Source organism: Triticum dicoccoides, chromosome 6A (assembly GCF_002162155.2).
Source record: "Triticum dicoccoides isolate Atlit2015 ecotype Zavitan chromosome 6A, WEW_v2.0, whole genome shotgun sequence".
NCBI classification, from domain to species: domain Eukaryota; kingdom Viridiplantae; phylum Streptophyta; class Magnoliopsida; order Poales; family Poaceae; genus Triticum; species Triticum dicoccoides.
Window position 1 is genome coordinate 564,804,888 of NC_041390.1, and position 18,537 is coordinate 564,823,424.

At 45.6% G+C, this 18,537-nt stretch overlaps 1 protein-coding gene across 1 annotated transcript; it reads left to right on the top strand.

Annotated features, from left to right (window-relative positions):
• The first annotated feature begins 1,662 nt into the window (after positions 1-1,662).
• On the top strand, positions 1,663-4,176 carry LOC119315984. The gene is made up of 4 exons (XM_037590399.1): positions 1,663-1,708; positions 1,793-1,849; positions 3,017-3,066; positions 3,942-4,176. The coding sequence occupies exons 1-4, from the start codon at positions 1,663-1,665 to the stop codon at positions 4,101-4,103; spliced, it is 315 nt and encodes a 104-aa protein (XP_037446296.1). The 3' UTR covers positions 4,104-4,176.
• The last annotated feature ends 14,361 nt before the right edge of the window (positions 4,177-18,537 follow it).

Sequence of the window (18,537 nt, forward strand, 5' to 3'; positions counted from 1 at the left end):
AGCTTGCTTCTGATTTTTCTCAGACGAAAGACTTCATATAGCAGAAGATGGGCACCGGAGGGCCACCAGGGGGCCCACGAGGCAGGGGGGCGCGCCCAGGAGGTAGGGCGCGCCTCCCACCACTACTAGGGAAAACCTTATACATAGAAGTTTATCAGTAGCGCGGTCTAAAAGGGGGTGCTACTGCTAATTAGTAGTAGCGAGGGGTATAAAAACCGCACTACTACTAAGTTCATAGTAGTAGCGAGGGGTATAAATCCGCGCTGCTACTAAGTGGTGCCCCCGGGACAGGCCATAATAGTAGCGAGTGGTATAAAACATGCGCTACTACTACGTAAGTAGCTGTAGCGCTGGTAAGACCCCACGCTATTACTAAGCGTTTCCACGCCAGCCCGATCCACTCCCACCCCACCACTCTCTCTATATATATATAATCCCTAAAAAACTCTCTCACGAACTCACCTGTTCCTTGGTCCACCCCACACCGGCTCCTCTCCCCACGATCTCCTCGCCGCCGCCACCACCCACGCCGGCCGGTTCCGGCGAGCACCGTCCGCGCGCAACCCCCCTGCCCAGTTCCTACATGGCCACCCTCTTCTCCACCGTGCTCTCGCACCACTTCATCCCGCTCCCCTCCGCCGCCAGGCCTGCCGCCGCCGCCTCCTGCACCTGCGGCCCGCTGCGCGCCGTGTCGGTGCTGCTGGCGCCGCGGAGGCGGCTCCTGCTGCCCGTGGCCGTGGCCGTGTCGTCGGAGTTCGAGACGGGGGACGCCGAGGGAGAGCAGAGCGAGGGCGGAGGTGACTCCGCGACCGAGTACTCCGAGGACCTCAAGGTCTTCGTCAGCAACCTGCCCTTCACCGTCGACAGCGCGCAGCTCGCCAAGATAGGATAAGGTACTATAAATTTTTCTTGGCATGAAGTAAGTTGGAGTTGGTTCAGTACTTCAGAGGCCTCGTAAATTCAGTACTTCAGTGCATTGCCGAGAGCGCTCCAGCGGAGTCGGGGGAGTCCGCGATAAATCCTAATCCAAAGGCGGCCGGCTGGATTAGAAGGTATATCTTGATGCTAACCCATGGGTGGGAATTTTTAGGGGGGAGAATTAAAGAATAGAGCATTTGGGCGCAGGTTGTGCTTGTGCGGTTGTGCCTCCCCTGAACCCATTATTGTTTCTTCATAAACTACAGTAGACATCTAGAAAAAAATTTGTTTAGTAGACTGGTCCAGAAATTAATCATGTGATACAGAAAGAAAGTTTTAGGGCGGAAATTAAAGAAAAGAGCATTTGGGGGCTGGCTGTGCTTGTGCCTCCCCTTTTATAGAGAAAGAGAAGTATTTATGCGAATGAACTGACCAAAATAAAAATACTTTTGCAGATTGTAAAGTGTAGTTGGTGTTGTCCTTTGCAGCTTATACAGAGATGGAAAACATGTAGGGAGTACAATATAGTTTCAATTTTTCTTCTCTTTGTAAATTGTAGTTGGTGTTCTCCTCTGCACTGTACTGAAGCTTGTGTTTATACTTTGTACTCTGTAGTGTAGCTTGTGTTATGCTCTTTACTGAACTAAAGCTTGTGCCACGAGCCCACGAGTATAAAAAGTTTGATTCTTGCTCCTCTTTGTAATTATACTTTGACTGCACTGAAGCTTGCGTCTGATTGTAGGCATGGTACTGAACCCATATAGTACAGAACTGAACTATAGTAACAAGAGTAACTTGTGTTAATGCTTGGATCAGACGATTTTATTTGCACCATGCTTTAGTTGCTTATAAATGCTTGGGTCTGTCGATGCAGTGCAAGCGTCCATCGCCGCAAACACATGGGTAGTCAGTGGGGCTCCCCAGACCAAGAGTATGGATCCATCTCACTTCTCTATCATTTGGCCATGATGATGATGCAAGTTGTAACATTCTTAGATTGGATTTATGGATGCATCGCTTTAATGCAACAGCTAACCCTCATTCGGATCAGCCCTCTTCTCTATGGTGCTGGCTAGGTAAGAACAAGGGGTCTGTGGCAGCAGCTCATAGATTAGAATTAGATTTGATAATTGGAGATGGATTCCTGAACCAATTTGCAAATTCGTTGGTGATTTCAGTGCTTATACTTATTTGGTTTTGGTGCCTGGTCAGACCTTCTCTATGTTAGTTCCTTTGCTTAGCCAAATTAGTTAGGGATATAGCCCATCCATGATGTTGCGAGGTGTTAATTGCCTTCTAGCAAAAATCTAGAGCGTTGGGTATCTCTGGCTGTAAACTGAATCTGGTTCAGTTAAAAACTGCACTGTCAAATCTAGACAGCCAGCTTCTAGGTGAAAAATGAGTTAGTTATTCTCAGAATTTCGAGTTGCCTCTATATGAAAGTTGTAAAGCAAGTTCCAAGCTTTCCGTAGAGTATTTATTTGCGTCGTTTGGATGTATGGTTTGAGAGCAGCCATCGTTTTAGTTTGCTGTCCCGAAAGTTAGGATCCTGAGCGCATTGTTTTCGTATGCCAGTTTACGACCTTGTAGAGGCTGTTTTAAAAAAAAGTTTCAATACGAATTTTGTAGAGGGTTTGTAGTAGATTGCAAGGCCGATTTTAGTTTCAGTTTGCTCCACCGCTGTGAAAGGTGGAGGAGGCTAGATTGCAAGGTCGATTTCAGTTTCAGTTTCGATCGAGCCTAGATTGCAAGCCCAATTTTAATACTAGCACTCTCCATGCAGATCCTCAATAATTGTAGTCAATTGGTTGGACAGTCTTCTTGTTTTCATCATTTTTTCTAGTTATATACGTAGTTGGCTGGGATTATAATGCTATCTTTGCTTACTGTTAATTGTCCAAATTGATGTAGGAAGATAAACAGTTGTTGATCGCTTCCACGATTAGCACCAACTAAGTTTCCTTAGATGTTTGCACCTTAGAAAGTGGTATCTGCTTAATATGAAGATCATTTGTTAGTTCTGTATCTGTAATATTACAAGTAAGAATGGATATTGGCTATCAAGAGTCTCAACTTTTATCTCATTTACTGAATGCAGACGCAACATCTTCACTTCTTTCCTTGCACATTCCTGTTAAGGAAGCAAAGGTAACCCTGCTATCCTGGTATATACAAATAGAATAAAAATATAATACAGTATTTGACTACAATGAAACACATAGAATTAGTTGTTGAACACGAACGATATGGGAAGTTCTCCTTTAGGGATCACGGTGTTTTCCTACTTATTCTGCTTGAAGGGATGGCGTTGATAGTGTTGCTACTAGTGCTGCTGTTTTATTTTGTTGAGACTACCAATGCTGCTGTAGTCAATTAATTACAACTCACACTTGTTGAGGGGGGACTGCAACTTAATTCAGTGTCGATGTTCATTGCGAGTCTAGTAGTACCATATGAGGAGGTGAAATAATGTTCTTATAGTTCACAGCAAGTGGTCTGATGGGCCGTTGTTTGTCCTTGTTGGTCTGCTTTCATTTTGGAAAATCATCCTATAAGATTTGTGCTGTCCTATCGAGCAATTGATCTGATAGGTTGTGAGCTTTTTAGCTGTCCAGCATCACCCTATGGCAGATAATCATTTCTATTATGTGTTAATGCTTTCCTTTTAAACTACTTCAAAAAACAAAAAAATTGGATTCTTTTAGCCGTATTATCCTTTGAACATCTATATGAAATGATCTAAGTTTAAGTATATTTAGTTTTGAAGAAAACTAAAGGCAATAATGTGAAAATTAGATATGTCCTATTACCTGGCAATATATAGTTCATCTAGGCTTGGTTGGCAATATATATTATCTAGACGTTAATTTTATTTGTTTGTAGCTATTACATAGGCGATCTCTTGTTCATAGAAATCACTCACTTTTTTCGTATATTTATTCCCGTAGCTACTGTACATCACAACATGCAAGGAAATATATGTCTACTGAAATTTAATTTTATTTGTTCTTTGCTCTTTACAGAAATCTTGGATTCATAAATGGGAGAAGCACATAAGGGAGAAGAAGATGATTGCAAGGATGGAGAGGGAGCAAATCATTTGGAGGGATAGAATGCCACTGTGTGGTGTTTTTATGCATTTTTATTTGCTTTCAACTATGTTTGTACTAGCTGGGAATAAGTGACTAGGCAATAAGTGTAGATGTATGGATATGCTCTAATGCTCCTGGTTTACTATAAATTTTCGATTTGGAATGATGTGTAATGCTGCTGGTTTATTACAAATCTGGGCTTGTTTTAGTTGTTAGAATTGTATGCATAAAATGGAACTGATGGATTTTAGTTTTTTAATTCCTAATTAGTTAGTAGTAGCATGGGGGTGAAATGGAGCGCTACTAGTATTCAGGATACTAGTAGCGTGTGGTACTATAGACGCGCTACTACTATTCCGTTAGTAGTAGCGCGGGTGACATCCGCGCTACTAGTAAAATGTTAATAGTAGCGCGGGTTTACCCCGCGCTACTACTAACTATTAGCTGTAGCGCGGGTACCCGCGCTACTAGTAGCCAATTTACCTGCGTTGCTAATAGCCTTTTTCCTAGTAGTGCACCCTCGTGGCTGGTGGGTGGGCCCCCTCTGGTGTCTTCTTCGCTCAGTATCTTTTATATGTTCTGAAAGTAACTTCCGTGAAGTTTCAGGACTTTTGGAGCTGTGTAGAATAGGTCTCTAATATTTGCTCCTTTTCCAGCCCAGAATTCTAGCTGCCGGCATTCCCCCTCTTCATGTAAACCTTGTAAAATAAGAGAGAATAGGCATAAGTATTGTGACATAATGTGTAATAACAGCCCATAATGCGATAAATATTGATATAAAAGCATGATGCAAAATGGACGTATCAACTTGATGAGTTTGTGGGACAGAAGCTTACCAAATACAATGATGAGCTCATTATGCAGTTCTATTCTACAGCTCATTTCTATCGAGATGGTAGAATTGTGTGGATGTCTGAGGGTACAAGGTACCAATCAATTGTTGATGAGTGGGCCAAGTTGATCAATGCCCTGTAAGAGCATGAGGATGATTTGGACGTGTATGCCAAAAAGAAGAAAGACCAAAACTCTATGGCAAACATGTACAAGGAGATCACACACAAAGCTTTGGAGACACACAACATGTGCATTGTTTGTTGTCTGGTCTGCCTACAATCAACACAATCTTGAGGCATACTCTGTTACCCAAATCTGGAGATCACAAGATAATCAGAGGCCATTCAATCAACTTGCTGCAGATATTGATGTTCCGCAAAAATTCAAGGTCATGAGTCTGATTGTTGAGACAATCAAGAGGACTGCTGCAGATCAGAAAAGATCTTGTGGGTATGCTCCACACATTCAGGTGCTCATCAACTCAAAGATGGGCATAGGCACTTACTTGTTGGACAAGGAGCATTTACCTTTGCACCCAGAATTTGAGGATAATACAGTTGTGATGAATGAGGATGATCCTTTATCAGTGCAAGCACACGAGAAGAGAGCAAAAGCAAAGGCAGAAAAGGTTGCAAGGATGCCAAGTGTTGAGGAGGCATATCAAGTGTTCTTAAAGAGCAAACAAGATCATCTAGCTTATCTGATTCAGGAAAATTTGAGGATTGAGAAGGGCTTGGCCACCCTAGCTCAGAATTAGGAGAGCTTGGAGAGGATCATTGAGACCAAATTTTATGATCTTGATCTGAAAGTGACTGAGATACAGACTGCAGTCGAGCAACTCTAGGAGGAAGCATAGGAAAAGAAAGGGAAGGCAACTACGGATGCTTTTCAGCGGGTGCCAAGAGGTCTGAGGTCATATGCAGTGTCAGTGCGAGATACAAGAGCTACTTCATTTACACCAGCAACAACAGCTTTAGTGCGATCTCCAGCAACTACTCCACTAGCTCCAACAACATCTACTGATGCCTTCATCCTTGGAGTTCTCTATACACCACCTCCCGAAGACCAAGCCTGAGAGACGCATAGCACTATGCATTTTCAAGCTTTTGGTAAATTGTTGCCACAGGGGGAGAAATGTATAGATCATAGGCTTCGAGAGAGAGTGTTTTGCTTCTTTGTCTCTCTTGCTATTTGGTTGAACTTTTGTGTGTGCTCGGTTGATACTTTTTATGTCTGTGTGTGAGATACTTATATGATCATGTGTTTGATCATATCATACTTTAATGTTTGCTTGGATGATATTATCTTTTATATCCCTATATGGTCATTCACTTCTCTTGGTGATGAGTGCATCTTTTAATTCCTATCATTTTGAGCGCTCCACCAAGATGTATGTGACATGGAAGAGTAACCCATGATCCTAATCGATTGTGCATTTGCATTCAAAAGCAAATTTTAAATAATGCACAAATTTAGGGGGAGCTCTTGCTTATCACATACTTCTCAAAGCAACAATTTATTTAAATCTTATTATCATTTGTTGAAGCTTTCATCTATATGTTGTCATCAATTACCAAAAAGGTGGAGATTGAAAGTGCAACTATCCCTAAGTGGTTTTGGTAATTACTAACAACATATAGCTCATTGAACTAATACTATTTTGAGATGATCATTTCAGAGAGTTCAATGATTGTCATGGCATGGATTACGAATGTGGACCCCTTAAAATACTAAGGACACACATTGGCTCAAGCTCAAGAGTCTACATTTTCATTTTAGTGATCCAAGATCACATTGAGTCCATAGGAAAAGCCAATACTATTAAAAGGGGATGAGGTGTTGCTTAATGGCTTGCTTGCTCAAAATGCTTAGTGATATGCTCTAAAAGCCCTCAACAACTTTCTCATTTCCACATATCTCCCAAACCAAAAGTCAAACTCGGCCCCACCGAAATGTTCTATCCAGTGCCACCGAGTTCACTTGACATAGCCACTGCCAGAAACCCTAGTCACTTCGGTCTCACCGATAGGGATCTCGGTCTAACCGAGATGGGATTGCAGACTCTCTCTTTCCCTTGTAACATTTCGGCCCAACCGAGATGAGCGATCGGTCCCACCTAGTTCGCAATGCAAACTCTCTGTTTCCCTGTCGTAACGCTTCGGACTCACCGAAATGAGTGAATCGGTCCCACCGAGTTTGCCTGACCAACTCTCTGGTTAGCTTATTAACAAAGTCGGTCCTACCGAGTTTGTGTAATCGGTCTCACCGAGATTATGTTATGCCCTAACCCTAATGGACTCGGTCCCACCGAGTTGACATGTCGGTCCCACCGAAAAGCCTAACGTTCACATTTTGAACTGAATCGGTCTGACCGAGTTTTCTGATTCGGTCCCACCGAGTTTGGTGAATTGTGTGTAACGGTTAGATTTTGTGTGGGGGCTATATATACCCCTCCACCCACTCTTCATTAGTGGAGAGAGCCATCAGAACGTGCCTACACTTCCAGCATACATTTTTTGAGAGAGAACCACCTACTCATGTGTTGAGACCAAGATATTCCATTCCAACCATATGAATCTTGATCTCTAGCCCTCTCCAAGTTGCTTTCCACTCAAATCATCTTTCCACCAAATTCAAATCTGTGAGAGAGAGTTCAGTGTTGGGGAGACTATCATTTGAAGCACAAGAGCAAGGAGTTCATCATCAACACACCATCTATTACCTTTTGGAGAGTGGTGTCTCCTAGATTGGTTAGGTGTCACTTGGGAGCCTTTGTCAAGATTGTGGAGTTGAACCAAGGAGTTTGTACGGGCAAGGAGATCGCCTACTTCGTGAAGATCTACCCTTGTGAGGCAAGTCCTTCGTGGGCGATGGCCACGGTGGGATAGACAAGGTTGCTTCTTCTTGGACCCTTCGTGGGTGGAGCCCTCCGTGGACTCGCGCAACCGTTACCCTTCGTGGGTTGAAGTCTCCATCAACATGGATGTACGATAGCACCACCTATCGGAACCACGCCAAAAATCTTTGTGTCTACATTGCGTTTGCTCCCTCCAAACTCCTCCCTTTACCTTCACTATGCAAATGTTTTTACATTCCGCTGCTATACTCTTAGACATGCATGTGTAGGTTGACTGCTTGACTTGTGCTAAGTTGCTAAAATCTTCCAAGACTTAAAATTGGGAAAAGGCTAGATTTTTATTTGGTCAAGTAGTCTAATCACCCCCTCTAGACATACTTTCGATCCTACAAAAATAGTGTATGGCAGGAAAGTGTATGCTAGCAGCCGTGGTGGCTGACACCCCTCTCTCATATCCCACTGTCAAAGTGCGATAAAAATCCTCAAACCCAGCCGGCCTAGGCTCGGCTAAGCTCCCATCAGAGGGGATCAAGCATATATCACAAAATTCATTAAGTGGTATCCGATGGTTTTCAGCCTATAAATCGAAGCTCACTTCGGGAGGATTATTCCTAGGCAGGAAAGTAAAGCTCTGAACAAAGATATTTGTGAGGATTTGGTGCTGATCACACTCATCTGTGATGAAGTCCATGAGGCCGTCGTTTGCAACATATTGCATGAATGATGTCTACTACACAACCTTCTTCTTGTAGACGTTGTTGGGCCTCCAAGTGCAGCGGTTTGTAGGACAATAGCAAATTTCCCTCAAGTGGATGACCTAATGTTTATCAATCCGTGGGAGGCGTAGGATGAAGATGGTATCTCTCAAACAACCCTGCAACCAAATAACAAAGAGTCTCTTGTGTCCCCGACACACCCAATACAATGGTAAATTGTATAGGTGCACTAGTTCGGCGAAGAGATGGTGATACAAGTGCAATATGGATGGTAGATATAGCATTTTGTAATCTGAAAATATAAAAACAACAAGGTAACTAATGATAAAAGTGAGCGAAAACGGTATTGCAATGCGTTGAAACAAGGCCTAGGGTTCATACTTTCACTAGTGCAAGTTCTCTCAGCAATAATAACATAATTGGATCATATAACTATCCCTCAACATGCAACAAAGAGTCACTCTAAAGTCACTAATAGCGGAGAACAAATGAAGAGATTACTGTAGGGTACGAAACCACCTCAAAGTTAGTCTTTCTCATCGATCTATTAAAGAACCCGTAGTAAAATAACACGAAGCTATTCTTTCCGTTCAATCTATCATAGAGTTCATACTAGAATAACACCTTAAGACACAAATCAACCAAAACCCTAATGTCACCTAGATACTCCAATGTCACCTCAAGTATCTGTGGGTATGATTATACGATATGCATCACACAATCTCAGATTCATCTATCCAACCAACACAAAGAACTTCAAAGAGTGCCCCAAGGTTTCTACTGGAGAGTCAAGACGAAAACATGTGCCAACCCATATGCATAAGTTCACGAGGTCACGGAACTCGCAAGTTGATCACCAAAACATACATCAAGTGGATCACGTGATATCCCATTGTCACCACAGATAAGCACATGCAAGACATACATCAACTGTTCTCAAATCCTTAAAGACTCAATCCGATAAGATAACTTTAAAGGGAAAATCAACCATTATAAGAGAGTAGAGAGGGAGAAACATCATAAGATCCAACTATAATAGCAAAGCTCGCGATACATCAAGATCGTGCCGAATCAAGAACACGAGAGAGAGAGAGAGAGAGAGAGATCAAACACATAGCTACTGGTACATACCCTCAGCCCTGAGGGAGAACTACTCCCTCCTCATCATGGAGAGCGCCGGGATGATGAAGATGGCCACCGGAGAGGGATTACCCCCTCCGGCAGGGTGCCGGAACGGGTCTAGATTGGTTTTTGGTGGCTACGGAGGCTTCTGGCGGCGGAACTCCCGATCTAGGTTTCTTTCTGGAAGTTTTTATATAGATAAGAGGTTTTGGCGTCGAGAACACGTCAGGGGAGTCTCCGGGCTGTCCACGAGGTAGGGAGGCGCGCCCAGGGGGTGGGCGCGCCCCCCACCCTCGTGGGTAGCCTGGGACTCTTCTGGCCCAACTCTTTTACTCCATGGCCTTCTTCTGGTCCAAAAATAAGTTCCGTGAAGTTTCAGGTCAATCGGACTCCGTTTGATTTTCCTTTTCTGTGATACTTAAAATCAAGGAAATAACAGAAACTGGCATTGGGCTCTAGGTCAATAGGTTAGTCCCAAAAATCATATAAAATAGCATATAAATGCATATAAAACATCCTAGATGGATAATATAATAGCATGGAACAATCAAAAATTATAGATACGTTGGAGACGTATGAATGGACTCCTCAAGAATTCCAGCTTCTTCCAGGAACGGGGTGTGCGGCCATTCGCACGGCCGTACCTCCGCCAACCTCCGAGGGTGAGATCATTGTCAGAAGACTCCCCAATAACACCCTTGGAGTTCTTCCTAGAGCCAAACTTCCTGAAGATATTCATGCCGACGTACAATTTTCTAAAAATAAAAATTTTGGGGTGACAAAAATTTGTCAACAGAACTTCATAAGATTGATAGAAACTACTCATAGGGATACATAGAGGCCAAAACAAGCATTCAAACAACTTATAACACTAAGAATTTAACATGCAAGCACATCTATAGCCGCACCAAGAGTAGCTAACTATTCAAAACATAAACCACTATAGCAAAAACTAACTGGACAAATGGTGGAGTCAGATAGCAAGCAACAATCGCCCGAAACAGTTTCGGAAACGGAGCTTTGAGCAAAGAGATAGAAATCCACGGGTTTGAGCTCAAGAACACGGGAGAAAAAGAGCAATGGATATTTTTTTGTGGCGGTAAGTGGTGATGTGGGATGAAGAGGTAAGTGAGGGGGCCATGTGGGGGCCACAACCCACTAGGGAGCGCCTGGGGGTCCTAGCACGCCCAGGTGGGTTGTGCCCACCTGGTGCGCCTCCCTCTGATGTTTATTGCACCAAAAATTCTCAAATATTCAGAAGAAATTGTGTAAAATTTTCAAGGCATTCTAAGAACTTTTATTTTGGGGTCATTTTTTATTGCACGGGAAATTCAGAAAACATACAAAACATGGCATTTTATTTTATTTAACTAATAAAAACAGAGAATAAAAAGTAGGGACAGAAGGTAGTGCTTACTAAATTCATCAACTTCATACTGTTCAAAAATGATCCATTAATAAGGTTGATCAAGTCTTATTAACAACCACTTTTGATTAGCATGAAACCGAAGAACTTTCGTAAATCACTAAGTTAACTCAATGGGGATATGCATTTCCCCAACAATAAGCATTTCATATTTCTTTTTGACAGTAGGTAGAGGTATTTGAAAACTTCCAATAGTGATTGTCGGAGATTTTTTGATAACATTAATACCATTCACTTGGAATTGTTTCTTCGAAAAGTGCACCGTATGCTCATTGCCAATAATATGAAAAGTGACCTTGCTTATATTGCAATCAATAACAGCCCTTGCAGTATTCAAGAAGGGTCTACCAAGGATAATTGACATGTTGTCATCCTCGGGCATCTCAAATATAACAAAGTCAGTTAAAGTAGTAGCATTAGCAACATCAACGGGCACATCCTCATAGATACCGATAGGTATGGCAGTTGATTTGTCAGCCATTTGCAAAGATATTTCAGTAGGTGTTAGTTTATTCAAGTCAAGTCTTTTATATAAATAGAAAGGCATAACACTAACTCCAGCTCCTAAATCACACAAAGCAATTTTCACATAATACTTTTTAATAGAGCAAGGTATAGTTGGTATTCCCGAATCTCCAAGTTTTTTAGGTACTCCATCTTTAAAAGTGTAGTTAGCAAGCATAGTGGATATTTCAGCTTCCGGTATTTTTCCCTTATTTGTGATGATGTCTTTTGTATACTTTGCATATGGAGGCATTTTCAAGATATCAGTCAAGCGAGTACGCAAAAAGACTGGCCTCAGCATTTCAGCAAAGCATTCAAATTCTTCATCATCATTCTTTTTAGTTGACTTGGGTGGAAAAGGCATAGGTTTTTGAGGATGATTCCAATTGCTTGGCCATTTGCAGTCTGGGGGCTTGATATGGTTGGGCCTTTTGAAAGGTCCAAGGATAAAAAGACCCACCTTTTGGTGGCAGTGGATAAATTTACAAAGTGGGTTGAAGCAGAGCCGGTTAGTAAGTGTGACGCAGCGACCGTGGTTCAATTCATCAAAAAGGTGATTTTCCGTTTTGGCTTCCGCCACAACATTATAACTGATGTATCATCAGTAGCTCACCCCTAGTCCAATGGTTAAGCTGAGAGAGCCAATCAAGATATTTTGAGAGGCATCAAGCTTCGGCTTATGGTTCCTTTGCAGTGGACGTCGGGTAGTTGGGTGGAAGAGTTTCCCTCAGTGTTATGGAGTATAAATACTACCTCAACAGATCTATGGGTTACACGCCTTTATTCATGGTTTACGGAGCAGAAGCTATTCTCCCTAGTGACATATGTCACGACTCGCCCAAGGTGGCGGCTTATGTTGAAGCTGATAATGAAAAAGCACGTCAGGATGCACTTGATCTGTTGGATGAGGAGCGTGACCTTGCGGCGGCTCGCTCGGTGATTTACCAGCAAGATTTACGTTGTTATCACAGCCGCCGGGTTAAAACCAGAACCTTTCAAGAAGGCAACTTGGTGCTCCAGCTTATCCAGGATCAGATTGATATGCATAAACTATCCCCACCTTGGGAAGGGCCCTTTGTGGTTAGCGAAAATTTGAACAATGGGTCATACTACCTTATCGATGTTCGAGACCACAAGGAGTCACGCACATCGGAGGAGGAGGCCCGCCGGCCGTGGAATATTGCTCATCTTCAGCCTTATTATGCCTGAGCCACTGGATCTTGTGATGTACATATCTTGGCATTGTATATATTATGATGAATATAATAAAGTCGGCACCCTTGATAATTCAGGGCCTCTATCGTTTCATTTTTGAATAATGAGCCTTTATTGTCACTTCATATGGTCACTTGGGGGCTTCCTGCTCATTGAGCATAAGCTATGATTACCCTTTTGATCCGGCTTGTACGCCATGATTACTACATACTTGGGGGCTTCCTGCTCATTGAGCATAGCTATGATTACCCTATTCATCTGGCTTGTATGCCTGGAATGAAATATTACTTGGGAGCTCTTTGTTCAACGGACAAGAGTTTTTATGATCCTTGTAATAGGCTTGGAAGCCAGATGTATTCACCTAAAAACCATGGTTATCCTACCTTTTAAGTTAGACACTCCACCCAGATTGACTGGAATGACTCGCCGTACTTTTGACAAGTCAATCTTATACAGACCCTGAATGTGTCAAAGTTAAAACAACGATTGGTCATGTGAGGCTCGGTGAGGGAATCCAGGATTAGGGGGTGTCCGAATGGCCGGACTATACCTTCAGCCGGACTCCCGGACTATGAAGATGCAAGATTGAAGACTTTGTCCCGTGTCCGGATAGGACTTTCCTTGGCGTGGAAGGAAAGCTTGGCGATACGGATATACAGATCTCCTACCATTGTAACCGACTTTGTGTAACCCTAACCCTCTCCGGTGTCTATATAAACTGGAGGGTTTTAGTCCGTAGGACAACATACACATCAACAATCATACCATAGGCTAGATTCTAGGGTTTAGCCTCTCCGATCTCATGGTACATCTACTCTTGTACTACCCATATCATCAATATTAATCAAGTAGGACGTAGGGTTTTACCTCCATCGAGAGGGCCCAAACCTGGGTAAAACTTCGTGTCCCTTGCCTCCTGTTACCATCCAGCCTAGACACACAGTTCGGGACCCCCTACCCGAGATCCGCCGGTTTTGACACCGACATTGGTGCTTTCATTGAGAGTTCCTCTATGTCGTCGCCGTTAGGCTCGATGGCTCCTACGATCATCAATAGCGATGCAGTCCAAGGTGAGACCTTCCTCCCCGGACAGATCTTCATCTTAGGCGGCTTCGCACTGCAGGCCAATTCACTTGGCCATCTGGAGCAGATCGAAAGCTACGCCCCTGGCCGTCAGGTCAGATTTGGAAGTTTAAACTACACGGCTGACATCCGCGGGGACTTGATCTTCGACGGATTCGAGCCACTGCCGAGCGCGCCGCACTGTCCCGACGAGCATGATCTAGCTCTGCCGCCGAACAGTGCCCTGGAGGCCGCACCCGCATCGGCTTCGACCCTTAATTCGGAGCCAACTGCGCCAATCGAGGATGGGCGGTTGGACGCCGCCTCAGGGGCTGCGATCCCAACGGTGATTGAGCCGAACACCAGCCCCGCACTCCGCGAGACTCGTGACCCCAAGGAGCCGGATTCCTCTCCGGACTCCGAACCCTCCGCGCGCCTGCCGATCGAATCTGATTGGGCGCCGATCATGGAGTTTACTGCCGCAGACATCTTTCAGCACTCGCCTTTCGGCGACATTCTGAAGACACTGAAGTCTCTCTCTTTATCAGGAGAGTCCTGGCCGGACTACGGTCAGCAAGGTTGGGATTCGGACGATGAAGAAATTCAAAGCCCACCCACCACCCACTTTGTAGCCACTGTCGACGATTTAACCGACATGCTCGACTTCGACTCCGAAGACATCGACGGTATGAACGCCGATGAAGGAGATGATGAAGAACCAGCGCCTACTAGGCCCTGGAAAGCCACCTCGTCATATGACATATACATGGTGGACACCCCAAAAGAAGGAGATGGCGATGGAACAGCGGAGGATGACCCCTCCAAGAAACAGCCTAAGCGCCAGCGTCAGCGGCACCGCTCAAAATCCCGCCAAGACAAACACGGCGATTCCAGTACGGGAGATAATAATACTCCGGAAAGCGCCGAAGAAAATCCCCTTGAGCAAGATTTAGCACAGGAGGATGAGGAAACCAGCCCTCATGAGAGAGCGGCTGACAGAGAGGTCGAGGACGATAATCATATGCCTCCCTCCGAAGACGAGGCAAGCCTCGATGACGACGAATTCGTCGTGCCATAGGATCCCGTCGAACAAGAGCGTTTTCAACGCAGGCTCATGGCCATGGCAAGAAGCCTCAAGAAAAAACAGCAACGGCTTAAAGCTGATCAAGATTTTCTAGTTGACAGATGGACTGAAGTGCTTGCGGCCGAAGAGCATAAACTCGAACGCCCCTCCAAGAGCTACCCAAAGCGCAGGTTGCTACCCCGATTAGAGGAGGAAGCACTTGATGCGGCCGACCGCCCACCTCATGGCCGTGACAGAGAGGCCTCTCGGCCCTCCACTCAAGCCGCACCCCGTGCCAAGGCACGGGAATATGCGCCGGACTTACGAGATATGTTGGAGGACAAGGCAAGGCAAACAATATCGATCTACGGATCGCGCGGGCGCCCCACGGCTCGAGACGATAACCGTCACGCCAGCCGCAAATTCGGCAGGGCCGAACACCATAGAAAAAGCTCATTGGAGCTACGTCGTGATATAGCCCAGTACAGAGGCGCCGCACACCCACTATGCTTCACAGACGAAATAATGGATCATAAAATCCCTGAGGGTTTCAAACCCGTAAACATCGAATCATATGATGGCACAACAGATCCCGCGGTATGGATCGAGGATTATCTCCTTCATATCCACATGGCCCGCGGCGATGATTTCCACGCCATCAAATACCTCCCACTCAAGCTTAAAGGACCAGCTCGGCAGTGGCTTAACAGCCTGCCAACAGGGTCGATCAGTTGTTGGGAGGACCTGGAAGTCGCATTCCTCGACAATTTCCAGGGCACTCATGTGCGACCCCTAAACGCCGATGACCTAAGCCACGTAATTCAGCAGCCAGAAGAATCGGCCAGGCAATTCTGGACACGGTTCCTAACAAAGAAAAATCAAATAATCGACTATCCGGACACAGAGGCCCTAGCAGCCTTCAAGCACAATATCCGTGACGAGTGGTTTGCCCGGCACCTAGGACAGGAAAAGCCGAAATCTATGGCAGCACTCACGACACTCATGACCCGCTTTTGCGCGGGAGAAGACAGCTGGCTTGCTCGTAGCAACAATATGACCAAGAACCCTGGTAATTCAGAAACCAGGGACAGTAGCGGTAGGTCGCGTTGCAACAAGCAGAAGCGCCGCATTAACGGCGACAATGCTGAGGATACGGCAGTTAATGCCGGAATCAGAGGCTCTAAATCCGGTCAGCGGAAAAAGCCATTCAAAAGGAATCCTAGGGGCCCGTCCAATTTGGACCGAATACTCGACCGCTTGTGCCAGATACATGGCACCCCCGAAAAGCCGTCCAATCACACCAACAGGGATTGTTGGGTGTTCAAGCAGGCAGGCAAGTTAAATGCCGAAAATGAAGACAAGGGGCTACATAGCGATGACGACGAGGAGCCCCGGCCGCCGAACAACAGTGGACATAAGGGTTTTCCCCCACAAGTGCAGATGGTGAATATGATATACGCAACCCACGTCCCCAAAAGGGAGCAGAAGCGCGCATTAAGGGACATATATGCGGTAGAGCCAGTCGCCCCAAAGTTCAACCCATGGTCCTCCTGCCCGATCACCTTCGGCCGAAGGGACCATCCCACTAGCATCCGTCATGGCGGATTCGCCGCATTGGTTCTAGACCCAATTATTAACGGATTTCATATCACTAGAGTCCTTATGGACGGCGGCAGCAGCCTGAACCTGCTTTACCAGGATACAGTGCGGAAAATGGGCATAGATCCCTCGAGGATTAAACCCACCAAAACGACCATTAAAGGCATAATACCAGGTGTAGAAGCCAACTGTACAGGCTCAGTCACACTTGAAGTGGTCTTCGGATCTCCGGATAATTTCCGAAGCGAGGAGCTAATCTTCGACATAGTCCCATTCCGCAGTGGCTATCATGCACCGCTCGGACGAACTGCATTCGCCAAGTTCAATGCGGTCCCGCACTACGCATACCTTAAGCTCAAGATGTCAGGCCCTCAAAGAGTAATCACGGTCAATGGAAACACCGAACGCTCCCTCCGAACGGAGGAGCACACAGCGGCCCTTGCAGCGGAAGTACAAAGCAGCCTCTCTAGGCAATTCTCCAGTCCGGCCATTAAATGACCGGACACCGTCAAGCGCGCCCGGAGTAACCTACAACAAGACCGCCTGGCACGATCCGAGCAGGCGTAGCAATGTGGCCCCAACCCCAACCCTCGCAAAAAGGCAACGCCAGTACTTCGCGTACATAACTACGCTCTAAAGATACCATGGGTACAGGGGAGGGGCACCATCACGGCACGCCCGACACGCGGCTTAAACCGCACCAGGTGCTGCCAATTTTTTAATTTTCTCTTACTTTCAGGACTCCATTCTTCGGAAGGCCTGTTCAGCAGTTCAATTGCCGCACAAACGATGCAAGAACCAGGGAGGCAGACAAACCATGCCGCATTACGGAACTCACAGGTGGTCTCTATCACGAGCAGTATACCTGTTTCGCATACTATTCCGCAGCTTGCCCCTGGAGCAGACATGTTAAATAGTCCAACTTTTTGTTTATCGCATTATTTGTATCGTTCTGCTTTGATCACAGCTATTTTTAATAAACAATGCACAGCTTTTGTCTATTTTTGCATTACTTTTTCATAAATATATGTTCCTTAACGACATGTTGCACCCGTAAAATTTGGTACGGCCAAAATACGCCGGGGGCTTTAGTACCCCTCAATATGGTGTGAAAAGTCCGAACACTTTCACAAGTGCGGCACCTCGAACTTATAGCATTATATGCATCGGCTCCGAATCATGTCTTGGTTCAATAGTTGGGTTTGCCCGGCTCCTATGTTTTGGTGCCTTACGTTCTGCTATATCGGCTAAGGTAGCACTAGGAGAACCACTGCGATTGTGCCCCAGTTGAGCTGGGCCGAGCACCTCAATGGAGAAAGCTAAAACTGACTGTCAGGATGAAGCGAGAGCTGGCCGCTGTTCGAGAGGTTTTTTCGAGTCCCTAAAGACTTATGCCGCTTAGGGCGAGGAGTCGGCTCTGTCCGGCCAAGGCGTGGATAGCGCCCCGAACTCGGTCTTCCGAATACTAGGGGCTTCGCCGAAATTTAAAATTATAGAATTCTATGGCTAAGTGAGAGTGTTCACGCGTTATAGTCTGATTGCCTTGTTCGTTGGGCTGAGCGCCTCCCTCGAAGGACCCAAACATGGGGAAAAGAGCGCTCAGGTTTATCCCCGAACACCCCAGCACTAGCGGCACGGGGGCAGAAGCCGACGACTCGCCATCTCTCAGAATTGATAAACAGCCACACAGAAGGTAATATTTTAAATTCATACAGCATTGCTCAGCGCATATGAACAAGTTTTCAGCGCACAGGACAAAAACGAGCGACTTTTACTGAAAAATTACATCCCTAGAACATTCATCCGCCACAAGGCGGGCACCCTTCAGAACATCCTTATAGTAATTCTCGGGCTTGCGATGCTCCTTCCCCGGCGGTGGCCCGTCCTTCACAAGCTTCTCAGCATCCATCTTGCCCCAGTGCACCTTAGCACGGGCAAGGGCCCTAAGGGCATCTTCAATGCAGACGGAGCGCTTGATGACTTCGAGCCTTGGACAGGCCTCCACCAGCCACCGCACCAGCCCGAAATAGCTCCCAGGCGAAGCCTCTCCAGGCCACAGCCGGACCAAGAGGCCCTTCATGGCCTGTTCGGCCGCCTTGTGGAGCTCGACCAGCTGCTTCAGCTGGTCG